The sequence below is a fragment of the Tenrec ecaudatus genome, chromosome 16 (assembly GCF_050624435.1).
Source record: "Tenrec ecaudatus isolate mTenEca1 chromosome 16, mTenEca1.hap1, whole genome shotgun sequence".
Taxonomy (NCBI): Eukaryota; Metazoa; Chordata; class Mammalia; order Afrosoricida; family Tenrecidae; genus Tenrec; species Tenrec ecaudatus.
In genome coordinates, this window is record NC_134545.1 from 27,107,206 (window position 1) to 27,135,169 (window position 27,964).

The 27,964-nt window shown below is 49.6% G+C and overlaps 1 protein-coding gene across 4 annotated transcripts in view; it reads left to right on the plus strand.

Annotated features, from left to right (window-relative positions):
- TTC28 (tetratricopeptide repeat domain 28) overlaps nt 1-27,964 on the plus strand; it is a 696,928-nt gene that overhangs the window by 602,151 nt on the left and 66,813 nt on the right. For all 4 annotated transcript variants that reach the window (XM_075534764.1, XM_075534766.1, XM_075534765.1 and 1 more), the window contains one exon: nt 26,374-27,715. In XM_075534764.1, coding sequence (XP_075390879.1) covers nt 26,374-27,715 — 1,342 coding nt within the window. The remainder of the gene's footprint in view (nt 1-26,373; nt 27,716-27,964) is intronic.

Genomic DNA, 27,964 nt, shown 5'->3' on the forward strand with positions numbered 1-27,964 from the left:
CGAGTCTTCTTCTGTCTGCAGTAGCAGAGTGGAAACAGAGAGCGGCTCCTCAAGTCCCGAGACCCGGTGTTCTTGCCGTGGTGGTCTTTGAACCACCTGAGTCTGAGGTCGCTGCGTATTGTTATGGAACGCAGGGATGGAAGGGAACTCCGAGACATGGGCTGGCCTCAGATGCCACAGCGTGATCCAACTGCTTCCCAGCATTGGTTGCAGAAGGCTAGAAACTCCGGAGTTCTGCATGGTCAAAGTCACCCTCTTTGATTTTGATCAATCTGAATGATATGCCCGGGTCTAGGCCAAGTGTCCGATGCATTAGATGAAGGAATATATAACTGTCTCCTCAGGTGCATTAGATGAAGGAAAGGCCACTTGCCCTTCAGGAGGACCATGCTTGTCCTGCACGGGCAGCTCTTGGCACCATATAGCATCTACGGTAGGACATGGAACAGTTCTTATGGTAGGACATTCATTCCCTGGGGAGTCGGAGAACTCTAGACAGTGTTATTGTTAGGTGCCATCGAATCGGTTCTGACGCATAGCAACCTTATGTACAACAGAACGAAACATTACCTGGCCTACACCGTCCTCACAATTGCTATGTTCAAGCCATTGTTGCAGCCACTGTGTCAGTCCATCTCACTGAGAGTCGTCCTCTTCTTCGCTGCTCCTCTGCTTTCTCAAGCACCATGTCCTCCAGCGACGGATCCCTCCTGATAACATGCCCAAAGTATGTGAGAATAAGTCTTGCCAACCTTGCTTCTAAAGAGCATACTTCCAAGACAGATTTGTTTGCTACTTTGGCAGTGCACAGGACTTCAGTATTCTTCACCAGCACCATAACACAAATGCATAAGTTCTTCTTTGGTCTTCTGTATTCAATGTCCAATTTTCACATGCATATAAGGCAATTGAAAACAGCATGGCTTGTGTCAGGTGCAGGGCCCTGATGGTGTGGTGGCTATGCGTTGGGCTGTAGTCCACAAAGTTAGCAGTTTGAAACCACTAGCCACTCCCTCAAAAACTTACAGTCTCGGAACCTCACAGGGGCAGTTCTATCCTGTCCTATAGGGTCTCTGTGCGTCAGCATGGACTCGATGGCAGCGAGGGTTTTTTTAGTAGGTAAGGCACACCTTAGTCCTCAAAGTAACATCCTTGCTCTTCAGCTCTTTAAAGCGGTCTTCTGCAGGAAGTTCACCTACAGGCATGTGTTGTTTGATCTCTTGACTGCTCCTTCCAGGAGCGCTCCAAGCAGGATGGAATCCTGACGAGTTCAGCCCTTCTCCATTTGTCCTGGAGGGTTTTAGTGTTCTTGACACGAAGATGTAATCCCTATTGGAGGTTGCAGTCTTTGACCTTCATCAGCAAGTGCTCCAAGTCCTCCTCACTGTTGCCAAGCAACTGTGTGCCATCTGCACATTGAAGGTTGTTGGTAACCTTCCTCCAGCGTCCAGTGGGAGAAAGGCGAGGCTGGCTCTGCTGCTGTGAAGATTTCTCCCCTCAGAAACACTAGGCGCAGTTCTGCTCTCTCCGAGAGTGGCTCTGTGAGTCAGGGTAGATTCAGCAATAGGGGGGTTGTTTGCCTTGTGGTCAATGTAGAAACCACTCATGTGCCCGTAAGTCATTTCACAACAGCTTGGCACCGAGAGCCAAACTTATTCTCTTGCCGGGTACTCATCTGCCGTCCTCTCTAGGACCCCTCGTGTGCGCGTGCTTCCCGGACTGGTCCCCCCTCGGGGGTAGAGTGCCTTTCATTCCTCCCGAAAGCAGTGGCTTTGCTGCTTCCTAATTTCCATCTCCTCAGATGCGCTCAGGGTTGTAGAAGGGTAGGTACAAGTCTCTAGGCTCCACCCCAGCTAATTTATGCATCCTTTTGTCCCTTAACCCAATTATTTTTGCAGTGAGCTTTGCAATACTTTCTTTAATGGTTTTGAAGCATTTATAAATTACTTATGAATTTACTCTTCTACTGAATAAATTTCATTAATGATTTTTTTAATCACTGTTGGACCAATTGGCCTTTCTTGCTAACGATTAGGAATAATCCATTTGTTTTCAAACAGGCAACTTCTTCTTCTTTTAAAAATCATTTTATTAGGGGCTCATACAACTCTGTGTGTGTGTGTGCACGCGCGCGCGATCCATAAGATTTTTTTATTCTTTTTTTAAATCATTTTATTTGGGGCTCATACAACTCTCATCACATTCCACACATACATCAGTTGTGTCAAGCACAGCTGTACATTCGTTGCCCTCATCATTCTCAAGACATTTACGCTCCACTTAAGCCTCTGGCATCAGCCCCTCATTTCCATGAACCTAGATAATTAATAAACTATTATTTTATCATATTTTCACTGTTCGACGTCTCCCTCACCCACTCTTCTGTTGTCCATCCCCCAGGGAGGAGGTTATATGTAGATCCTTGTAATCAGTTACCCCTTTCCATCCCACCCTCACAGTATTGCCACTCTCACCACTGGTCCTGAAGGGATCATCTGCCCTGGATTCCCTGTGTTTCCAGTTCCTATCTGTACCAGTGTACATCCTCTGGTCTAGCCAGATTTGTAAGGTAGAGTTGGGATCATGATAGTGAGGGGAAGCATTTAGGGGAGGAAGCATTAGAGGAACATTGTATGTTTCATTGTTGCTCCACTGCACCCTGACTGGCTCGTCTCTTCCCTGCGACCCTGGCTTTGGGTCTCCACTCTGCACTCCCCCTCATTCATAATGATATGATTTTTTGTTTTGATATTGTCCGAATCCTGATCGCTTCAACACCTTGTGGTCACACAGGCTGGTGTGATTCTTCCATGTGGGGTTTGTTGCTTCTGAGCTAGATGGCCACTGGTTTACCTTCAAGCCTTTAAGACCCCAGACACTATATCTTTTGATAGCCTGGCACTATCAGCTTTCTTCACCACATTTACTTATGTACCCATTTGCCTTCAGCGATTGTATCAGAGAGAGGAGCACACAGTGATATGAGTTTTTGTTCTTTGATGCCTGATAACTGATCCCTTCAACACCTTGTGATCACACAGGCTGGTGTGCTTCTTCCATGTGGACTTTGTTGCTTCTAAGCAAGATGGCTGCTTGTTTACCTTCAAGCCTTTAAGACCCCAGACACTATATCTTTTTTTTTCTACCCCCTATTCCCACGCTATAGCTTTTAATAGCCTGGCAACATCAGCTTTCTTCACATTTTCTTATGCACCCGGGTTTTCTTCAGTGGTTGTGTCGGAAGGTGAGCATCACGGAATGCAAACAGGCCCTTCTTAACCATTGCAGGCAAGAAGCATACCCTCCAAAAGCAGGGCCGCTCTGCTGCAAGGCTGCATCACATTGCCTGGTGCTTCTATGTGCACTCAGAGTTCAAGGTGCTGCAAACCTGCATCACATTGCCTGCTGCTTCTATGTGCACTCAGAGTTCAAGGTGCAGCAGCCTGCATCAGGCGTTCTCCTGTTTTCTTCGCCCTACTCACAGGAGCCTTTGTGGCCATTAGTGCACCCAGCAGTTAGGGGACCCTGTGTATGGTTGACCTGTCTCCACTCCTACACCTCCTACCCTACTGCCCAGTGTTGAGATGGCCCCTCCCCAACCCATTCGTGAGCGGGAACCTAGAATTCAGCATCTTTTATCCCTCGTGCCCGCACAGACTTACAGTAAACATGTGCTAAACCACAAAACCAGCAACACAGAAACACACACTCGTGCTTGGCAAAGCCTGCGCATGCCAGTTCAGGTGAACGACTCCAGGCTTGTGAGCTCTGGAGGTCAGAGGGCATGACCCTCAGGAGGTGAGGTGGGAACAGTAACCAGTTCTCTGGCTGTGCCAAGGACACTTCACTCTTTGCATTTCACATTGTCTATCTGGAAAATGAGTGACGAACAGCTCTGCCCCTCTGACAAATGCCCTCTGGGCAAAGGGGCAGACAGAGGAGAGGGTGGCAAAGTGGGGAGGGGGCTCTCCTCTCTAGGGTGTGCAGTGCATTCAACTTGGGCCTTGGAAGAGAGAGCCAGAGCAGAGGGTGCTTACTGGCGAGACATGGAAGATGAGGTCGGCAGTTCAACACCATCAGCAACTGGGAGGGCACTTCCGACTCCCCTGAACAGTTGTAGCCTCCGACACCCCCAGGGGTTGCTGAGTCAGCAGTAGTTGACTGCAGGAGTGAATGAAAGCAGAGGGCTGGGATAAGAGAAGACGGTTGCAAGCAGATCGGCAGCAAGCCAGCTCTTCCTGTCTGCCATAACATGCATGTCCCGTCCACGTGACTGGAAAGCACTTTTCAGAGCATGCTGTCATTTTTGGAGCCTACTCTCGGGCCTCAACACAGTAAAAAATAGACACAACCAATGGATGATAGCAAGCGTCTGAAACCTGGTCTGAGACGAACGCATCCTGCAGTCATATGGTCCTCTGACCACTGCATGTGATCAGAGGCAGAGAGCGTGAGTGGCTGTCTTCACGTATGTGTGCGAGAAGTCCTGCTTGGGGTGAGGGCTGTGGATAGACACGTGCCTGGGCTGGAAGGGTCAAAAAGCAGGCTACGCGGCCCCCTCCATTTGATGGGCCAATGTCATGGACTAGTGAATGTGAAACCCAGGGTTAGCTGACGCCTGTATGGCTCTCTGCTTTGGCCGTGGGCACCAGGAACAGAGGAAGTAGATGGAGTTTCAGATTTGAAGTCTTGGTAGGCACCTCCTAGGAAGAAATGATGTAGACAGCATCTCTGGGATGCACACCAGGGAACCAGCCTTCAGAGCCTCCAATTCCTAAAGGAAATCCTTCTCAATTAAACAAAATGGGATGGAAGTAGCTGAATGCATAAGCATTGCACCACCAGGGCAGTGGTGCCAGCAGCCAGTTGGTTCATAGATCCAGCCCTGCTTTGCTCTTTCCCGTGGTTTCGAAATTGCCCTAGCCAAAAGGCCATGTGCTAATAGGGAAAAGGAGCAGAAGAGATGAGTCCCGTGGTTTGATAGCATCACACTTAATTTAGCCAGAACCCGTCACACCCTCACCGAGTGTGAGTCTGCAGCTCAGTGGGAATGTCTGAAGTGAAGCTTTTCAGACCTGATGGCCTCGCAGAAGCTGATTCCACGATCTGTGCTCCAGGCAGACTGGAATCTCTTCTACTCCGGCCCCGTTCCCAGGGCTCTCCCTACTGGTCTGTGCAGACCACCCGACCTCATGCCTGCCATACCCCACGCCCTCACCCTCTCTGGGTTACAGAGTGTTGCTATGTAGGGTGGGCTGTGTCCTTACCTTTGGTTGTACAACCAAATTCTACAGCTGTTACTGCCTCCAGTTCTTAGAGGGGCAGAGGACTGGGGTGGGTGGGGGCAGGGGCATGCACAGGAACTTGGCTAAGAAAAGATGGGCTCAACCAAAGGGCAGATGTTGTATGAAACCGCTGCTATAAGGATAACCCCAGTCAAAGACTTGCACACCAAAGGGAACCAACCACCTCTGAGGGCGCCCAAGGGAGGGAGGGCACGGATGGGAAAACGGAGTAATGGACTCAGAAGTTGGCTTGGGTGGAAGGAAGGATGGAGGACCACAAGGGGGGAGAAGAGGAATCAGAGGGGTTGGGGGTGGGATAGGATAGGCGGGGGACAGGGTGGATGAGTGGTTTGAACTATTGAATGTAGAGTTCATGGTCTGAACTGTAAACCCCCCACCTAATTCACAATAAAAATCCATTTTTTTAAAGTAGTGGACTGAGGTCAAGTCCTAACTCTATAACTTAGTGGCTACATGGCCCCTGTGTATGTCCTCCAAATTGGACCCAGCCTGGGTCCTCAAATCAGCTAAGATCCTAGAGGTCTGAGGACTAACAGGTGCCATACATATTAGACCGAGTTCAGACTTCCTTCAGCTTAACAACTCAACAGACACGTGGGAAACACTCAGGTTCAGACAGACGTGTCCAGGAGACAGCTGGTGTGCGGAGATGGAACTGTGTAGCCGGGAATCACAGAGTTGGCCGTCAGTGTCGTAGTACTGGTGAACTCACCAAGGGAGGGGTTTGTCTATTATTGCTGCTACTGCTTTTAGTGTTTAAGGAGCCCTGGTGGTGCCATGGGTAAGCAGTCTGCTGCTAAGCAAAAGGCCAGCAGGTCAAGCCCACCTGCCATTCTGCAGGCAAAAAAAATGTGGTGGTCAGCCTGGAGACCATCTGGGGTAGTTCTGCTTTGCAAGGAGGTCTCCTGAGTTGGAATTGCCTCAACAGCAACTAACAACAACCAAGAGGCCAACCCAGGACTTGAACCAGCAATTTGACTCCAATGGCTGCACTTCGTTTGTTTTTTTTTACTTTAGATGCAGTCTTCTTTTTTTTTTTTTTTTTTTTTACATTTTATTAGGGGCTCATACAACTCTTATCACAATCCACACATATACATACATCAATTGTATAAAGCACATCCGTATATTCTTTGCCCTCACGATTTTCAAAGCATTTGCTCTCCACTTAAGCCCTTGGCATCAGGTCCTCTTTTTTTCCCCTCCCTCCAAGCTCCCCCTCCCTCATGAGCCCTTGATAATTTATAAATCATTATTTTGTCATATGTCGCCCTGTCCAACATTTCCCTTCACTCCCTTTTCTGTTGTCCGTCCCCCAGGGAGGAGGTCACATGTAGATCCTTGTAATCAGTTCCCTCTTTCCAACCCACTCTCCCTCTACCCTCCCAGTATCACCCTAGTCCTGAAGGTATCATCCACCCTGGATTCCCTGTGTCTCCAGCTCCTATCTGCACCATTGTACATCGTCTGGTCTAACCAGACTTGCAAGGTAGAATTCGGATCATGATAGTGTGGGTGGGTGGGGGGAGGAAGCATTTAGGAACTAGAGGAAAGTTGTATTCTTCATCGGTGCTACATTGCACCCTGACTGACACATCTCCTCCCCTAGACCCCTCTGCAAAGGGCTTTCCAGTGGCCGACAAATGAGCGTTGGGTCTCTACTCTGCCCTTCCCCCTCATTCACAATGATGTGATGTTTTGTTCTGATGATGCCTGATACTTGATCCCTTCAACACCTCGTGTTCACACAGGCTGGTGTGCTTCGTCCATGTGGGCTTTGTTGCTTCTGAGCTAGATGGCCGCTTGTTTACCTTCAAGCCTTGAAGACCGCAGACGCTATACCTTTTGATAGCTGGACACCATCAGCTTCCTTCACCACATTTGCTTATGCACCGTTTGTACTCAGCGATCGTATCATGGAGGTGTGCACCCAATGATATGATTTTTTGTTATTTTTTGCCTGATACCTGATTCCTTCGGCACCTCGTGATCACATGGGCTTATGTGTTCTTCCATGTGGGCTTTGTTGCTTCTGAGCTAGATGGCCGCTTGTTTACCTTCAAGTCCAGTGGCTGTGCTTTGAACCATCACACTCTGCCCTGAGTAGACCCATCAGTGGTAGGAAGTATGACAGAGTAAGAAAGGCATACTGAAGAGGGAAATCACCCATCATCATCATCTTCTTCTTCTTCTTTCTTTCTCTCTCTCTCTCCCTAGTATAGTCAGGGAAGCACTAGACTGTGATCTGCAAGGTTGACAGTTCAACCCCATCAGCCATTCCTCAGGAGAAAGGAGACTGTGTGCTTTTGTCTCGATGAGTCAGAATTGACTTAGTGGCTGTGAGTTTGGTCTTGGAGTTTTTTTGTGCTATGAGTTTTTTTTTACCCCTGACCTCGCCCATCACCTGCCAGTGTAATTTCCCCAGGTCTTTTGACAACCAAAAATGCTCCCCCACATCTCCAAATGACCCTGAGGGGCAGACACCCTTTCCTTTCCCCTTAAACATATACTGGCACATTTAAAGAAAGGGCTCCATCCTCCCTGCCTAAGGAGAGCTTAGCAATGATACTCTCACTGCTCATGACTTGGCACTTTCCGTGGGTGAGAAGGCCTACTCTCACATCCTCGCCCGTGCTCTCTTAGGTGAAGTGCAGGGACCTCTAAGACTGGGAGCAGAGTCCACTCTCGCAAAATAATGTAGCCAGAGAGGCAGGTTGACACTTTGGTCTTTGTACTATCAAGGAAGGACTGTGGTAACAGAAGCTTTGGAATCATTCTAGTACCAGAGAAACCTGAGCACCACACCTTGGCATTTGCTGTTGCGATTTCTCTCCACGGTAACCTTCTGGGATAGAGGAAACCAGGCCAGGAGAAGCAGCTGCTTCGGTAGGAGCACTTGATGATGAAGTGCTAGACATGAATTCAGATCAGATGATTCTGGTCACGCTACTTTTCTCCCATAACGTGATGGCTAAAAGGAAAAAACGAAACTCAGTGCCTTCAAATCAGTGCCAACTCAGTGACCCTGTAGGACAGAGTAGAGCTGCCCCTGTGAGTTTCCAAGGCAGTAACTCTTTATGGGAGTAGAAAGGCCCGTCTTTCTCTTCCAGAGCAGCTGGTGGTTTTGAATTGCTCTGGGGCTCGCAGCCCAACATGTAACTACTCCGCCATCAGGGCTCCGTGCGGTGGCTGCTGCCTGCAAGTCACTGCAGCTCTCAATCCTGAAAGCTGGTAGAAAAGCTGAGAAGTGGCAGGCAAGTGGCTCAGGCAGTCAGTGGAGCATGGAACATTTGCTTGCTTAGGTACAGTGATCCCTTTCGTTCCATATGGGAGCTTATTTTGCTGACAATGTCAAGTGAGGGTATAATAGAAAATCAAACCCAAAAGAAACACAAATGAAGATAGGAAGCCAACACAAGGGAAAAGAGCCCAAATGTACCACTCAGAGGGCTAACCCAGTTGTTATAGTAGAGTTTCATGTTTGACTCAGAGCTTCCTGGTAGCCCACGCAAAAAGAGAAATGCTTACAACTCATAATCCAAAAGATGGAAGTTAGCATTCATCATGGAAAGAAAGCTGAATTCTCACATTTCTCAAGAGGGATTTGAATCATGGAGGATTCCGATGGCAAAATGTGTGGTTTCCTCAGTACAAATTTTAAAGCAAAGAGCAGTGCTCCATTCTGTTGTGCACAGGGCACAATGAATGAATCACAAGCACAATGAATAAATCACAACCTTTAATTTTTTTTTTAAAAGTCAATTTTTTTCTGCTCCAAAGTGTAAAGAGATTTTTATATCATCACTTCTGTCTTCACAAGAAGATGATAAAAACAAGCTAAAACTGAAAATTAACAGCTCTTCTTGGTGCCGCCAGAGAATTGAGGTCATGAGGCAGACCAACACCCTGAAAACAGAAGAGACTTAAAAAAACAAACAAACACAGAGAATCACCATTACCAGAAGTAGAAGCCACTGGAGCCAGGAAATGTTAGCAACACTTAAACTGTGATTGTTGACTTGTTAGAGGCTAAACTTGATACAGGTTTCCAGTTAAGAGACCTCCTGGCCATATCAAAACATCTTACAGGATCTAAAGGCTCAAGACCATAGTCTGATGGGACAACTCAGTGAGCTGGCAGACCATAGTTCATAAAGATAATACTCTATGCCCTAACTTGGTGATAGCTTCTGGGGCCATTTAAGCTACAACTCTTGGTTTCAATTTGTGTGGAGCAAAAGAGGAGGAGAGAAAGCAAAGGCTCGAAGAAGAAACGAGTCCACAGAACGAAGAGTCCGCATGATTCACAGCCTCTTCTAACCTGAGATCAGAAGACTAGGTGGAGCCCAGCTACCACTGCCACCTGTCATAACCCCTGCACACACTGAGAAGGTCCCAGACAGAGTCCGGAGGGGGAGGGGGGGTGGGGACTCTCCAACACAACTCAAGTTCTTGGAGGGAAAATGACTAACAGTAGCATTCTTCCTTTCCTTTAAAACTCCATGTGAATTGTTTACAGATAAAATCAGTTTTCCGTTCAACAGGTCATTTACACATTGCAAACTCCACCATGTAACATCATGGAAACTACTAATACCCCCTAGGTTCCTAAACTTATTTGGCCTACCCTCCCCTGTTCAGGAAAAAAAAAAATCCTCAGCGCCCCTGGTCAAGGACAAGGGTCAGAAGGCTGGAAGAAAGAACTAGGAAACATGAGGTAGAATTTCAGGTAGCATGATATCCTCCAGGTTTGGCCATCGTATCAAGTGCTTGGCAGATTCGTTACTGTTCTGACATGCCCGCGGCTGTGCACGGACATGCTTGTGTCATGGCTCTTATTGCCGTAGGGGTTGCTGCTGGGTCAGATGGCATTTCTGTTTCCAACTTTTGAAGGAGACCACACCGGTGTCTGCAGTGGTTGTGTCCAATCTGCAACCCCACCAGAGGTGGGAGCGTTCCATTCTCTCCATGCCCTGAAGCAACATTTGTTGTTTTCTGTTGCTTTTTAAACTTGGCTGTTAATGCCAAAGCTATCTTGTTGTTGTCTTGATTTGCCCCCTCATTAATGGCTAATATTTCTGTTTTTGTTGATGACTTGAATATTTTCTGTAGCAAAGTATCTATTCATGTCCCCAGTCCACTTTTTTTTTAATTAAATACTTTTCCCCTCCCAATCATCATGACCCAATTCTACCTTGCGGACCTGGTTAGACCAGAGGATGTACAGCGGTGCAGTAGGGATCTGGAAACACAGGGAATCTAGGACGGACGAACCCCTCAACACCCGCAGTAGGAGTGGCGACACCAGGATGGAAGGGGGTGTAGAAAGGGAGAACCGATTTTGGAGATCTATGTGTAACCAACCTCCTCTCTGGGAGATGGGCAATGGGGAGGTGGGTGAGGGGAGATGCCGGGGAGTGTAAAATAAGATAAAATAATTATTTATAAACTATCAGGGGACCAGGGGGGAGGGGGAGTGGGGAGGAAGGGGGAGGGGGGAAAAAGGGAAACTGAGCTGATTCCAGGAACCCAAGTGGAAGGTGAATTTTGAGAATGACGAGTGCAACAAATGTATAAGGGTGCTTTGCTCAATTGATGTATGTACGGATTGTGATAAGAGTTGTATGAGCCCCAATAAAAAGATTTATTCATTAAAAATACTTTTATTGGGGGCTCTTACATGTCTTATCACAATCCATACATTCGTCCAGGATGTCAAGCACATTTGCACATATGCCGCCATCATCATATTCAAAGCATTCCCTTCCCACTTGAGCCCCTGATATCAGCTCCCCATTTCTTCCGCCTCCTTCCCCCGCCTACCCTCCCTCATGAACCCTTGATAAGTTATAGATTATTATTTTCATATCTTACATCGTCCGCTGTCGCCCCTCACCCACTTTTCTGTTGTCCGTCCCCCTGAAAAGGGGTTATAGGTTGATCCTTGTGATCAAGTCCCCATTTCTCCCCCCAACCCTCCCCTAATTCTTCTGGTATCTCTACTCTCATGGATGGTGCTGGGGGGTTGGGGGGCGGTATCCCTGTGTTGCGGGCTCTTATCTGTAGCACTGTGCATGCTCTGGTCTAATCCGATTTGTAAGGTAGAATTGAGGTCATGATAGTGGGGGGAAAGGATACACCAAGGAACTAGAGGAAAGTTTCATGTGTGTTTCATTGGTGCTATACTGCACCCTGCTCAGTCACTTTTAATTGGGTCATCTGCCTTTTTGTCATTAGATGTTGACATTTCCTATACATTTTAGAGATTAGTTCTTTGCCTGATATGTTGCTGTCAATCCACCCCCACTCCCAGTCTGTGCATTCTCATTGTACTCTTTGACCCATGTAGCAGGCCCTTGTCATGACTGCATAGTAAATTTTGAGGTCACATATGATCCCTCCTGGTTTGTTGTTCTACTCTAGTAGGGCGTAATTTATCCTGAGTCTCTTTCTCTGCCATATAAAGTTGGTGGTCAGGGTTTCCATCTCTTTAAAAACTGATGATGGAACATGGATCCGAGCCCAGAGCACTATACCCTCCCCTGTGGGCAAAAGAAGCTGCCTTACCAAGGCCTCCTTACTGGGAGGTGTGCAGCATCAGGCCCTCTAGCCAACCTATCTCGCTTTAGGGGAAAAGAAGAAAGGTGAGAAGCAGTTGTAAAGGTCACTGCCCTGGAGCACAGACCTACCACCTAATGGTTGGATTGTACTGTCCCTTCCCCAACCACCACATCACTCAGTCACTGTAGGACAGAATGTCAATGGAACAAACTTCCAGGCTCAGACGATTTAAGAAGGAAAAGCTAGGAAAACCTCAAAGCAACCAAGTCAAGACAACTGCCAACCAGTCGATTTTCGACTCATAGTGACCCTGTGGCTTTCCGAGACTGTAACTCTTTTCAGGAGAAGAAAGCCTCATTGTTCCCTGGGGTTGGTTTTGAATGGCTGAACTCATGGTTAGGAGCTCCCAAGTCTCCTCCCAAAGACATGGTGGGACCAAAAACAAGGACACTCAAAGGCTGAAAGCAATAAACAACAGTAAACCCAGAATAACTACTAGGCAGATAAGAATTCACCTTCACATTGAAAACCTGTTGACTTCAGTCTCTGTTACCCTGCTCTCAGAAAAAATCCACAAGTTATGCTAAAGGCAAGAAGAAACTAGTCTGAAGAAACCAAGCACCAGAACACATAGATTTGGCTGAGACGCTGGTGGCGTGGTGGCTTATGCTTTGGGCTGCTAACTACAAGGTCAGCAGTTTGAGACTGCCAGCCACTCCATTCCTCAGGAGAAAGACACGGCTTTCGACTCTTACAAAGAGTTACAGTCTCAGAAACCCACAAGGGCAGTTCTGTCCTGTCTGTAGAGTCACAATGAGTCGACATAGACTTGATGGCTGGAGCTCTTATAGGCCGGGAGCTTAACCCAACTGTGATTAATATGCCACAGGTTCTGATGCTTTCAGAACAGATGACATGCAAGAACAGATAACCAGTGTATCATCGAAATTCAAAGAAGGGAAAGGGTATGCTATAAAAGTGTCCCAGAAATTTAAAAATCCATTGGTTGGCAGGAGACTGGACATGACCAGGGACAGCATAAGTGAACTTTAAGATAAAGATGTGCAAACTCCCATCTTGGCATGCCATCAAAGAGCACCCCAAAATTTAAAAACTTTTATTGACACAGAATTCCCATGTCAGACAACTCCCTGGTGTAAAAGGCGTTAAAAGAATTGTGCGATCATCACCGCAATCTTAGACCATTTTAAGATTGATTGTACAGATTATTGCTACCTCCCCCTTCCCCTCAACCTTCCCTGCCCTGGGAAACCTGGTGGCATAGTGGTTATGCATTGGGCTGCTAACTGCAAAGTCAGCAGTTTGAAACCACCGCCGCTTCCCAGGAGAAAAACACGGCTTTCTACACCCATAGAGCTATAGTCTGAGAAACTTTCAGGGGCGTTCTACCCTGTCCTGTAGGGTTGCCATGAGAATGGACTCGATAGCAATGAGTTTTTAGAGATAACACCTAAAGAAAATTATTCGCCAACCCCCCCCCAAAGAAACACAAACCTCTATCAATAACAACAAAATAAAACACAGAAAAACCTCAATTGGTAAGAAAGCAAAAAATAATAAAGACTAGAACACATTTTAAATGGGTCAAAGGGAGAACAAATGATAAGGTGTTACGTTTTAACCTTTAACTACACCCTTGGGATTTGAAATTTTGGCTTTCACTTGATCCACAGCCGTGTGCAAACTGTGAGGACACAGCATTCTTGAGGACAGCACTAGAGAGCTAGAAACACCCCCTTCATCTGTGTACATACGGGGATACCATGGTCTCACGTGTTAATGCCTTTGTTTCATTAAAAATAAAAACAACACGTCACTGCCATCTAGTTGATTCCGTCTCACACCAATCCTAAGGACAGGGTAGAACGGCCCCTGTGGATCCCCAGACTGTAGCTGTAGAAAGCCTCATCTTTCTCCTGCCGAGCCGCTGCTGGTTTTGAATCGCTGGACTTGCAGCCCACCGCCGAAGCCCACTCCACCACCAGGGCCCCTGTTTCCTGAAGGTAGCTCGAATGTGTAGCAGTGCTTTGTAACTTAGCCTCACACCATCCCTACAGATCTGGACGTGGGTGGGAACCGGACAGTGGCGGGGGGAGGAGGAAGAGTCTATAGGGTCACGGGCAGAGAGGAAAGTGAGCCGGACAAGCACATCTCCCACAGAACAAGCAAGGCAGGGTAGGTGTGAGCAGCAGGGGAGCCAGCTGCCTCTGGAAGGGGCAGTGATGGGCGGGGCTGGAGCAGCCCAGGGAGAACAGCAAAGGGGTGGCTAGACCCCCAAACACATCAATACCTTTCAGTCAGCCCTCACTGTCCCCTGCCAGCGAGAAGGGCCGTGGCCAGCTCCCCGAGGCTGGGCATCAGCGAGGAGCCTCAGCAGCAACCTCAGGGTCAGTGAGCCGACCCCAGGCACATGGAGCAGAAGGAAGCTGTTTGCCCACGGAAGCTCTCTGTACCGTGGGTCATGTGTCTTACAGGCACAGGGAGACTGATGGCAGGGCTTGGCCATGCAGGCCCAGCCTCTTCTTCACTCTGCTCTGGGGGTCCCCCCCAGGCTCTCGCACAGCAGCCTGGCCAGGGCCATCGCTGTGCCCAGCACTTCCCTCCTTATCGTTTATCACTGGCTCGCCTTCTCCAGCCACCTCCTCTGTAATAGTTTTAATTATGACTTCCCCTACTCCACAGCACAATTAATCTTTCTCACTGCCTCAGGATTTACAGCTGCACAGGCCCCTGGAGTGTGTGAGCAGCTCACCTGCAGACTTGCTCTCGAGCCATCTGAGGGAGCGAGAAGCAGGCGTCAAGGTGAATGACGGCAGGGAAGGGCCCATGACTCCAGGCTGGCTGCTCGCCACTGCCCCTTTTCCCCAGGCCTCTGAATTGGTGGCAGGTGAGGACTACAAAGGAATTGAGTCTGGGCCTGTGTAGCCTCAAGGGGGTTCTGGAGGAGCCAGGGATGGAGCATCAGGACCTCTCTGTTTCTCTGTTGACTACACTTCATGTCCTCTAAGTTTGCTTAAAAAGGCAGTTTCCAGCTGAATGTGTTGCCAGGAGGGAGGGTGTGCGTGTGTGTGTGTGTGTGTGTGTGTGTGTGTGAGAGAGAGAGAGAGAGAAAGAGAGAGAGAGAGAGAGAGAGAGAGAGAGAGAGAGAGAGAGAGAGAGAGAGAGAGAGAGAGAGCGCTGAAGTTGGGAGGAGAGCATGGTGGCAGGGATTTCCTCAACCTTATCGCAGCGTGCTCCTCAGAATTGTAACAGAAGGGAAGGGCAATTGGGATCTGGGACAAAAGTGCCTCCGAGTTCTCAATGTCACTGAAGACGTCCTAAATTGCTGCTGAAGCAAAAGAAGATAGCAGGCTAGTAACTTCAATTATCCTTGGGAGGAGCAGGATGAGCTTGGAGGTTCCGTAGGAAAAAGTAGACAGATGTAATTAAGATAAATGATTGAAGGCTCCGTGTGCAATGGCCCAAGAGTTCTCCCGAGGTGACGCCCAGGCCGGTGATTACATCTCGACCCTTCTCCAGCAGGGCCGAGGCTCTCAGGGCTTCCTGGTTTCTAATGTACCCTTCTCCACTCTCCTGATAGGAATTTAGCCAACCCATCAATCTGTTCCTCGATAGCTGCCACGGGGTTAGCTTGCCACCAAAGTATACTAATGTTAATAAAGAAGAATGGGAACAAAATCGCATTCACCTTTCACAAGAAGATGTGGCAGATACGGGGAGCTTGGGCTCCTGAGTCAGGGGATTATGTGGCTTCCAGCCCCAGCTCTGCCACGTAGAGCTCAGAAAGCCTGGGTCTGGAGCTCCCGTGGCACAGTGGTTAAAGCTAACAGGTTTGCAGTCCAGCCCCAGCAGTGACTCTGTAAGAGGAAAGACCTGGCGACCAGTTCCCCTAAAGATGACAAGCTGGGAATCCTTAGGGGGCCATTGTACTCTGGCACAGGGCCACTGGGAGTCAGAATGGACTGGGCAGTGACACACTATCAACAAGCTCCAGTAAGTTGCTGGACCATCTGGGTCTCTGAGACCACAGTTGTGGCCCCCCTGGGATGTTTCCAGGAGTAAATGAAGTCTGATTCATAGCAACCCTATAGGATAGGGTAGGGTAGAACGACCCTGTGAGTTTCTGAGACTGTAACTCTTTGTGGTAATAGAGAGCCTTGTCTTTCTCCCTCAGAGTGGCTGGTGGTTTCAAACTACTGACTTTGGGGATACAAGCCCAATTCATAACCACCACACCACTCCTGAGTAGGGAACCAGGCACAGGAAACTTCTCAGAAGAAGTCCCCTCAGAAAAAGGCTTGTAGCTGACATCATAGACTAAATAATTTTGGAATTATTTGGCACTTTAAAAAATCTCTGAACCTTTGCTGTCCTCCACTGGCAAAAATAATGGAGACCCGCCCCAGGCACATCAATGTCGGGACACTAGAACTTGAATTAGAAAAGACATCTGGTTACACATCTACCGTGGAGCTTTCCACTCCAAGGTCTTGGACTGCAGCCTTCTGTGTATGAAACAGGTTTGGCCTTTCCCTCCTACCCAAGCATGGTGTCGTTTATGATGTGAACTTATGAATTCCCATACCCTGTGATTTCTTTGAAGAGTACTGGAGGAGTAGTGGTTACACATTAGACCACAAGGTCAGCAGTTTGAAACCACCAGCTTCACCAAGGGAGTCAGACTAGGCTTTCTACTTCTGTAAAGAATTGCAGACTCAGAAACCCACAGGGGGAAATTCGCCCTGTCCTATAGGGTCGCTAAGAGTCATCATCAAGTCTGGCAGTGAGTTTGGTTTGATTTGGCTTTTCTTTTGTTTGAAAGCAGAGTGAAAGAACAGATGAGCTCTTAAAGCCCCCTGTGGCTTGTGCACTATTCATAGTATACTGTTAACAAACAAGTAATATTTTCAAGAAAAGAAGGTGCTCATTGTGGCAGTATACTGAGATCCTCCTCAAAGAATTCCTGGGGGAAAGGCTACTAGCATTTGCGGCTATGAAGCTCTGTGTTTTAGTTTTCAAAGATCTTTTCCTGCTTGGCTCGTTCCCTTAGTCTTTGACCGGTGATGATTAATAATAAAAGCCAAATGTATTGAGCAGTTACTCCTGTTACCGGAACAGGTTCTTATCTCTTACCAAGAGAAAAAATTACTCTGCTTAGACACAGAGGCAACCCTGGAGAATTTTACGGGGATCTCTGAGGGAGTCAAAACAAACACATCTGTCTTGGAAGAAGTACAGCCAGAATGCGCCTCAGTAGCTAGATGATGCGACTTTGTCGCCTGTATTTCGGACATGTTGTCGGGATAGACTAGTCCCTGAAAAAGGGCACCATGCTTGGTAAAGCAGAGGAGCAGCAAAAAAGGAACTCGTAGATGTGCGCTGGATCGGCACCGTGGCCTCTACAGTGGGCTCAGAGGTAACAGTGGTGAGGGTGGCACGGGACCAGGCAGTATTTCACTCATTTGTCCCTAGTAGGTCACTGGGAGTCAGAAGCGACTCAGTGGAACCTCACCACACCAACTGCAGGGGAGCCATGACCTCAAGGCTTTTGGGGTCCAAGGAAATGGCTCCCCACCTCACGTGTAGGGAGAGACACGGGTTCCCACGGGGCGTGAGGGATTCTGGGAATTTCAGTCCCATAGACGGGTTCCTGATCACAGAGTACAGGGGATTCTGGGGAATGTAGTCCCGAGACCGCGACGTCGTCCACAAGATGGCGCTGGTCCTCCGTCTCTGGAGCAAGTCTGCCAAACAGCGCCAGCGTGGCTTTAAGAGCGCGGGCTGCAGTGACTGTCGGCGCTTCTCTGGGCAAAAATGCCCTTCGGTGTGGAGGCGAGCCTGCCTGCCTGCGCCTCTGGCCTAGCTTTCGGCCGCGGCCCGCCCTCTGCCGCCCGGGCGCCCACGGCCTGCGGCGGGTCTGGAGGAGTGCCGGGCCGGCCCGCGAACTCACGCTGTGGGCGCGAAAGGGAGGGCGGAGCCGCCGATTATCCCCTGGGCGTGGGCGCGCGCTCCGCTGGCGCCGCGTTTAGGCTTCCTCGACAAAGAGAAGGGCTGCCCCGGGCGGGGAGTGCCCCCTGCAGAACCCTCCCGGCTGGCGGCGGCCGTCCGTCCGTCCATCCGTCCGTCCGCGGGGGCGGGGCCGACGGGAACAAGCCCGGCCCAGCCCGCGCCTGTGCGGTTGGCCCCTTGAAGGGGGCAGGAGCTGAGCGAGGGGCGGCCTAGGAGCGAGGAGACGAGGAGGGGCGGGCGGGGCAGCGCGTGGGGAAGCTGGCTGGAGTTCAGATCATTTTGTCAGACCCAGCAGGCCTTGTCTTTGGCAAATCGATGAACCCTGGGTAGCCGTTATCATCCCAACTGCTCCCTGTTAACTCGCCCAGGCTCCTCGAGGCCGCCAGAGCAAGAGCTGCGTTCCTTGCTTGCTCAAGCTCCAGCGCCTTATCGTTTGCAAAGTATGCTGATGGCGCAACACTGCTGGAGTGTCCGCCCTCTTCTTCAAGACCAGTGTAACCTAACCTCACAGAGGCACCCAAAATGGACCCGTTAAAACAATAAGCAAGCAAGGGCCCCCGTTAAGTGGCTGTCTTAAAGACAGCACCTCCTTAGGTTTCCTAAGTTGAATGCGTGCAGTGGCTTTTCTGAGCACGATGGGGTGCAAGGAACAGCATCCCAGGAGGGGGCATCCAGCTGCTTTGGGAGGGGCATCCATGCTGCTTCACCACCTCTCTCCTCCTTCCAGCCTTAGGACCCAGCACGTGGTCATGCTCCCTATTACAAAGAGCCTGACAGTGTAATGCAGATTATGGGAGGCTAAAACCATGCAGAGGCTCTGAGATGCAGACCCTGGGGGCTGTCTTCCCCGCTCTGGCTGGGCCCACACTTTGGACTCTGGGCTAGACAGTCTTGGGTGTCCACTTTAAAAATTCAGGGGCTGGGGTGAGAGGGTGGAACGGATTCGTGTTCTCTAAGGGTGTCCGGAAATGTGAAATCTGAATGTTTTCTCTTACGTGAAAGTAGCTTCCAGACACATGTTTAACTTGGGTTTCTAGAACAGAAATGTTCACTAAAAGTTAAATGTTAGGTTCCTGGAGTGGGTTGTACCTCGGTTCTTCGCTTTGCACGCTGAAAGAATTCATGCAGAAGCACGTTTTGTAATCCAAGTGAGTTTTTATGAAGGACAAGACAAGTTTCAGTCTCAAAAGGGCACACGCTATTTCTAGAAAGCATGCCAAGCCACGCAGAAGTCATGCTGGGGTTCACAATTGGGCATGAACAACCACTTGGAAAAGAACACCCACACATGCGGAACTGGGGGCGGGGGAGGCGGGGTGGGATGCCAGGAGGCCAAAAGCCCAAGAATCCTAGCGGCTAAGAGTATGTGGGGGGCCCAGAGACAAAGAGCATTTGGACCCAGAGGCTGGGCCCTGAGTAGGCTCGGAGCTGGTGCATGTGTGCCCATGCCAGGGCGGGAGACCCTCACCTTCCACCTGCTGTTGACCAGGGGCAGAGTGAAAAAGAGGGAGGTCTTTCCACAGCCAGGATATTTCAAACCTCTGGCTAAGGAGACGTGGTTGATGGTATTCGTTGACCCCATTGGCTGAGTTAGGCCTACCTGTGTGATGTACCTAAGGTGGGTATCTCCACGATATTGGTTGGGCCTGGGCCTGGGGTGGGGGGGGATTGTGTTTGTGCATGCTCAGTTTAGAGTCTTCAGGGGTGTTCAATAGTTGCTTGCTTGCTTTCCAACCTTTATGGGGCCTTTGCAAGCATGGGGGGGGGGACAACCCCCTGTCCCCAAGCTAGCTACCTAACAGTTTCCCACCTTGGAAAGGATTCCAGCAGGAGCAACAAAAGGAAAAAATCAGATGGGCTGGACTCCGTCAACACTTAAAATTTTTGTGTATCAAAAGGTATTTTAAAAAATTCATTTGTTGGGGGCTCGTCCAACTCACATCACAATCCATACATCCATCCATTGTGTCAAGCACATTTGTACATTTGTTGCCATCATCATTCTCAAAACATTTCAAGAGGCATTTCTTAAAAGTAAAAATGTAAAACGAAATAGTGAAAATGCTTAAAACAAAGTAAAAATGGAATAGGGGAAAACACGTGTAAACTGTATTTGAGATGAAGAAAAGCTAGTGTGGGGTAAAGAGCCCTGGTGGCATAGTGGTTACACATTAGGCTGTTAACCGCAGGGTCAGCAGTTCAAAACCACTAGCCACTCTGAGGGAGAAAAACCAGGCTTTTTACTCCTGTCTCAGAAGCTCACAGGAACAATTCTACTGTGTCCTATAGGGTCACTAGGATTCAGAATGGACTCAAAGGCAGTGAGATTTGTGAGTGTGTGGGGGGCGGGGGGGATGGATAGACATTGCACTGCTAGCTACAAAGTAGGCAGTTCAAACCCACCAGCTGCTCCTCAGGAGAAAGATGATGTTATTCCCAAAAGGTTTACAGCCTCAGAAATGCTATAGAGGACCACAATGAGTTAAAATTGACGGGAAGACAGTGGGTATATTAGATAAGGGTCTAATATCCAGAATATATAAAGCACTACAACTCAGCCACAAACTGACTACTCAGTTTTTCAAAATGGTCAAAGGACTTGGGTAGGAATTTCTTCAAAGAAATTTAAATGGCCAAGAAGTTCATGCTCAACATCATCATTCATTAACCTAACCTAACTCACTGCCATCGGGTCAATTCATACTCAGAAGATAGACCTGCCCCTGTGAGTGACTCAAGTGTTGGTGAAGTTGTGGAGAAATTGGATCCTCATGCATGGGGGATCCCTTGCTGGTGGGGATCTAAGTGATGCAGCTGCTGGGATTTCCAAGGTGGCATGTGTTTCCAAGGCTGTAACTGTTTACAGGAATAAAAGCCCAGTCCTGGTCCCGCAGAGCTGCTGTAGTTTCGGATCTCAGCCCAAAGCATACCACCAGGGCTCATTGTAAATATGCTAAGTGAAATAGGTCAGTCACTGAAGGACAAATACTGGAGGATCTCACTTACTTGAAAGATCTAGAATAGACAAGTATATAACGACAGACTGATTGTGGTGGTGGTGGTGGTGGTGGTGGTGGTGTTTAGCTACCCTGGATTCACCTCCAACTCAAAACAGCCTTCTGGACAATGAAATGTAAGAGTCATAGTGGTGGAGTGAAATTTCTTACTATGACTCTTCTACCCATGTCTCTAGTGCCTACTAAATGAGTGGAGGGGAGGATGCAAATACAGCATATATAACATTAACAGAGGGGATTGTCCACTTTCATTCCTGCTCCCTTGGCTATAAGGATGAGCTATCTCAGAAGCAGCAAGAAAGAGAGAAGGCCCAGGACCATTGAAAAAGCCTGTGTCAGATCTCTGTCTGAAATGGTGGAGACCTAGAGGAACCAGGGACTGTGACACAAACTCAGAGGAGCAGTGCTGAGACTATGGAGTCCCTTGTGCACCTCTGGCCCAGAGACTATGGAACTGTGAGGCAGAGTGACCGGCAGGCTAGCTTCCTGGTCCTTGGAGGCAGAAGCCAGAGGTGCATGTGGTTGGGAGGCTGAGGACTGGAGGGAGATTTGGCAGCTGGGTGAGGAGAAGTCCTGCTGTGGACCAATGACTATATCCTTAGTGCCGACTGATCCTGATTTGTAGTAACCTATTCATTCCCTAATAACCCCCCATGATTTTATTATCTATGAGTTCTGTGTGGCCAAATTAAGAAACGGTGTACAAGTGGAGTGCCTGGGTGGAATGGTTTGTGTCAGGAAGTAAAGAATGATATGGAACGTGGAGGCACGTCTCATCTCTGTCTCTTAGCGATAGGAAAGCCAGAGGAGGTCAGATATGGCCCTGACTGACTCCGTTTACTGCTACTGAGCCAATCCTCAGGGTCTCCAAGCCCTCTTTGGCCCTCTGCTTCTCCAAACATAAACTGCCTCTACCCACCCCAGCAATTGATCCCTGTGGGTGCTGCGTCCAAAAACAAGCAAGACGAGTGTTCTTTAGTCCTCTAAGATTTTCACTGGCTGATGTTCAAAAGTGAGTCACCAGGCTCTTTTTCTTAGGCCGCCACAGCGTGGACGCTCTTCGGAGACCTGTTTACCGTGGGTGACCCTGCTGGTATAGGAAATCCCAGTGGCCGTGGAAGCCACCACAGTCCAACAAGCCCCACAGTTTCTAGCCTCTTCTTTGAGCAAATTCTTACCAGTGATGTACCCAACCCAGGGGAGTGAGCAAACTCAGTCCCCAGGAATGTGATTGCTCTTATGTATCCAAGTTCAAAATGCTTCTAATAATCCTTACACCAAGGGTATGTGTTCATTATAGAAAAAGATGTAAAATACAGATAAGCAAAAAGAGTGTAATTCTCCCATCCAAAGATAACTACTGTTAGCGTTTAAATACATTTCAATGCAGTATGTGTCTGCATAACTGTAACCAGGTGTATATGATCACAGCCCATTGTTTTTATTTAAATACATTGTCTTGTAACCATGTATCTGCTTAACGATATAATGTAAACTTCTTTCCATGTAAAGAAATAAATTTGTTCTCGCCTTGACACCCCCCACCCTTGTTGTGGCACTGTCATGTGAACGTTTGCAAGGTCAGGGGTTCAAACCTACCAGTTTGAGGGAGAAGAGGTTATCTTTCTGCTCCCAGAAAGATTTGCTGCCTTGGAAATCTTGTACAGCATTGGTTCCCAACTTAGTGGCCTCCTGCCCCTTTTCAGAAAAAAAAATTACTCAATGCTGCTCCAGCAATGAAAAACTTTTGTACTGTGGCCCACATACTGTGTGGGTATCTACTTTTGCAAACCCCCCCCCCCCCCCCGCATTATCCCAGTGCCCTCCAGGGTCGATATTGCCCACTTTGAGAAACACTGCTGTCTAGAGTCCCTGTGAATTCAGATTGCCCTGATGGTAGCGGGTAGAATGGGCTTATCACATTGTGCCAATATACTGTTACGGCTTTATTTTTACATTTCAACACATTTCTGTCATGTGACAGTAGAGGTGGGTAATTACTGTAGTTTAACTACTCCCACCTCTGGAATTCCGTTTCCTGGATGCAAAACTAACGCTTGGGCAGCACTGTACAGTTTAGAATGATGGAGGTTTTAGCCTGATGCTCAGCTATGAGTCGGCATTGATGGAGGGCGGTGAGTTGGGTTGCTCCTGTGCAGATTCTTTTCCTCGTGTTCTAGAGCAGGGCTCCGCAAACTGAGGCTTGAGAGCTTTATGCAGCTCTTTCAGGACATACTTATGGCTCTGAAGTAAAATCGAAAAACTTTAAAGGATATTGTTCAGATAATGGTGATTTCATTTGTTTGTAAAAATATATTTGTGGCTTTCAAATAATTTTACAATTGCTGTGAGGTAATGGGTTGGCTCTTCTGTCTCAAAAGTTTGCCAACCCCCTTTTCTTGTTCTAGAGCAGTGGTTCTCAACCTTCCCAATGCCATGATCCTCATGTTGTGGTGACCCCCAACCATAAAATTATCTTCATTGCTACTTCATAACTGTAATATTGTTACTGCTATGAATCCGGTGACCTCTGTGAAAGGGTTGTTTGACACTCCCCCCCCAAAGGGGTCGTGACCCACAAGTTGAGAACCACTGTTCTAGAGGCACTAAATACAGCTCTGAGAGGTGAAATGATGGCTCATATTATCTGAAGTCTAAAGCCCCCCAAGATTCGATCTTTCAGGGGACAGACAGCCTCATCTTTCTCAGAATGGCTGGCGCTTGGAAACCCCCACCCCCACCACCTTGTGACTAACAGTCCCACATTAATGTCTAGTGAATGTGAAATTGAAGGCTAGGCCCAGTGACTAGCGGGGGCTCCTGTGACGGGGCAGACCCTCCCTCCCACATGTACCCCCACGCCCCCAATAGGACGCGGAGCAGGAGCAGGACAGGTGGTGAGCAGTCCCCACGCAGCTTTCCCGTGTGCGCAGAAGGGAATGCCCCACAGCGTTTCCAAGCTGCGGCTCTCCGAAGCTGATGGGGTCACCACCAGCGCTAAACCCTCCACTGCCCCGAAGAGCCTCCACCCGCTGCTGCCAAGTCAGTTCTGACACAAAGCTTCCCATCCTTGCGAGAACGGGCAGCTTTGCTTTTCTCCCAAAGAAGGGCTGATCATTTTGACCCAGCAAGTGTTAAAAAGAGCCAGACGCTTGGCCTCCAGTCAGTTCTGGCTCATGGTGACCCTGCGGGCCAGGGAAACTCTTTCTGGAAGTAGTACCAAACCTCATCTTTATACTTCGGAGCAGCTGGTGCTTTCGAACAACTTGTCCTTGTGGTTAGCACGACATCACCGGGGCTCCTGTAGCTGCTATGAAACCCAAACCAACCTCTCTTCCATCAACACAAGGCCGACACAACCCATGCGCCACCAGGGCGCCTTCCTTCACCATTAGCTGCAGCATAGTTCATCAGGATTGCTGAACGGGCTCTTACTGTTGATTTTTAAAACTGCCTGTAGAATTAAAAGAACTTTCCGCACGCAGGTCACCCAGACCCCATCTGGTCGGCAGCCGGTTCGCACCTGCGCATTCGCGCCCTCCTGGGCCGCCCACACGTGTTTCTACATTGCCGTCGCAGGGAGCGTGCGGGGTCCCCTTCACATTCTTTAGCCACGTGTCCGCACCGATTTCATAATGACACGTTTAATGACTGCCTAACCGTCTGTTGAGTGGGGGATCCAAGATCTCATGGCGCGCGCCCTGGGTTCAAGATTTTCCCACTCCCTCTGACCCCGGCATCCTTCAGCACAAAGCTTGCGTGTCGTGTCTGAGAACGCATGGTCGGGACGCGTCCCTGGGCGCCTTAGGACTATGTGTGTGTGTGTGCTTCCTGCCAATCCTCTCCCGCATAGCGTGTCCCAGCTTCTGTCCCCAGTGCTCCCTGCACTTCGCAGTTCCGATGTGGCCCCCAAGTGCACAGCGCTATGTACACGTGACCTGGTCCGTGTACAGTGATACTGGGGTGGGGATTGTTAATTTCTTTGTGAAAAAAGATTAGCCGCGCTCTCCTCCTCTCCCATGGCACCCCGTCTTTCTCCAAAGGAGCAGTTGGCTGCTTCTTCCGTGTCTGGCCTCTTCCTGCCAGTTGAGATCTGAAGCGGCTTCCATCGGTCCAGGTGCTTGCTTGTTGCATTCTCAGCATCCTCTGGGGACGCAAATCACGTTTCTTTAATTTTATTGTAATTCCTCTATTAAAGAGAGCGTTTATTAAGTCTTGTCCAGGGCGGCATTAATGCAAAGATATGGTTAGGATTCTCAGGTAGGATATAACTGGGTCCTTGGCTTCCCAAGAGAAAAAATTCATGCCCAAGCCTGGTTTGTGATCCAAGTGAAGGATAGAAGCCGGTTCAGGTTTTCCACAGGCGCCCTCAGGGCCTCCACACCCGCACGTGGAGACGGAGGCCAGCCAAACCGCAGCCCAGTCCAAGAGCAGTGGAAAAGGGCGGTGGGCTCCTGATTCTGCCTTTGTAGGACCCTCTGCTGGGAGGTGTGGTCCACAGTACTGGTTGACCCCATTGACTGAATTAAGTCCACCTGGCCTAGATTGGGGCCCACCCAGATGTACTGGCTTCCCGGCTCAAGGACCTGAATCTGCCATTGCCCTTTTGCCTTTATGAAAGCTGGCTGGGCTCGCCTGAATCTCTGCAGCAACCTCCTGTCGGGGGCACCTTGGCATGGAGAAGGACAACTCCCTGTCCGGCGACCTAACCGTCTCTGGATGAGGGAGACCGTTAGCCAGAGGTCAGGGTGGCATCCAGGGGTGTGCTGAGGTGTTTCAGGGACACAGAGGTCAAAGCAAACTGTCACCAGAACACGGTCGGCAGGCGATGGGTGCAATCTTTTCATATGGCAGCTACTGGACTTTTTAAAATCTGGTGCTCCATTTGCCTTTGATTTTTTTTTTTAAGTATCTATTTGTCACACAGGAGCCCCAGTGGCTTAGTGGTTATGCCTTGGGCTGCGATCTGCAAGGTCAGCCGTCTGAAACCACCTGTTGCACCCAGGGACAAAGACGGGGCTGTGTCCTTGGGTAAAGAGTTACAGCTCAGAACCCCCCAGGGGCAGTTTGACTCTGCCCGTATAGGGTTGCTATGAGTCAGAATGGACTTGCTGGCAGGAAGTTTGGCTTTGGGTTGGTAGTTGACATTTTTAGGCACTTATAACTCCAAGATTTTTATTTCTGTAATCAAATCCATCAGTGTTTTTGTCCTGCCCCACCCCCAACCCCTAGTTGCTTCAAAGTGTAAGAAGCTCGACCCACTTCTGGCGAGCTGATGAATATTTCATTCTGCCTTCTGTTATTTTCAACCCTGTCCTTGTCAGGAGCTGTATTATGGTGCACCTAGAATTGCAGCTTCTGCCCTCCCCCTCCTCTTCCTTCCCCCTCCCCTACATTCCTCCCCGCCCCAGTCCTCCTCTGTGATGTTAACCTTCTCTCCCTCTCATGCTCTTCTCCAGGAATAATCCACCAGATGAAGGGCGATTATGAAGCGGCGCTGAAACTCCACAAGACCCACCTGTGCATCGCCCAGGAGCTGAGCGATTACGCAGCCCAGGGCCGGGCCTACGGGAACATGGGCAACGCCTACAACGCACTGGGCGTGTACGACCAGGCTGTCAAGTACCACCGGCAGGAGCTGCAGATCTCCATGGAGGTGAACGACCGCGCCTCACAGGCCTCCACGCACGGCAACCTGGCCGTGGCCTACCAGGCCCTGGGCGCCCACGACCGGGCCCTTCAGCATTACCAGAACCACTTGAACATCGCCCGAGAGCTGCGCGACATCCAGAGCGAGACCCGGGCCCTCAGCAACCTGGGCAATTTCCACTGTTCTCGAGGGGAATACCTGCAGGCCGCCCCCTATTACGAGCAGTACCTCCGGCTGGCCCCCGACCTCCAGGACATGGAGGGTGAAGGGAAGGTCTGCCACAACCTCGGCTACGCCCACTACTGCCTGGGCAACTATCAGGAAGCTGTCAAGTACTACGAGCAGGACCTGGCCCTGGCCAAGGACCTTCATGACAAACTGAGCCAAGCAAAAGCCTACTGCAACCTGGGCCTGGCGTTCAAGGCGCTGCTGAATTTCAGCAAAGCCGAGGAGTGCCAGAAATACCTGCTGTCCCTCGCCCAGTCCCTGAATAACCCTCAGGCCAAATTTCGAGCCCTAGGGAATCTGGGCGACATCTTCATCTGCAAGAAAGATGTCCACGGGGCCATCAAGTTCTATGAGCAGCAGCTGGGCCTGGCCCACCACACCAAGGACAGGCGGTTGGAGGCCAGTGCCTACGCAGCCCTGGGCACGGCCCACCGAATGATCCAGAAGTATGACAAGGCCTCAGGCTACCACACCCAGGAGCTGGAGGTCTGCCAGGAGCTCAGTGACCTGCCGGGGGAGTGCCGGGCTCACGGGCACCTGGCCGCTGTCTACATGGCCCTGGGGAAATACACAATGGCCTTCAAGTGCTACGAGGAGCAGCTGGACCTGGGGCAGAAGCTGAAGGACCCAAGCCGGGAGGCCCAGGTCTACGGCAACATGGGCATCACAAAGATGAACATGAACGTGATGGAGGAAGCCATTGGCTACTTCGAGCAGCAGCTGGCCATGCTGCAGCAGCTCAGCGGGAATGAGGCCGTGCTGGACAGGGGCCGGGCCTACGGCAATCTGGGGGACTGTTATGAGGCCCTGGGGGATTATGAGGAAGCCATCAAGTACTATGAACAGTACTTATCCGTGGCCCAGAGTCTGAATCGCATGCAAGACCAGGCCAAGGCCTACCGGGGCCTAGGAAACGGACATAGGTAAGCACGACTGAGGGAGCATGGCAGGGGCAGCTGGGAAGGGAAGGGCAGCCTTGTGGTACATGGTCCTTGACTGAGTACAGAACACGTCCACACACACCATCCCCTCCAAGTCTCTCAACAATTCTGTGAACTTAGCAGGTGGGTCCTATAGGTTAGCAAGGTTGGCAGTTCAAAACTACTAGCACCTCCATGAGAGAAAGATGAGACTGGACCCATAGGATGGCTGGCCTCAGAAACTGAATGCAG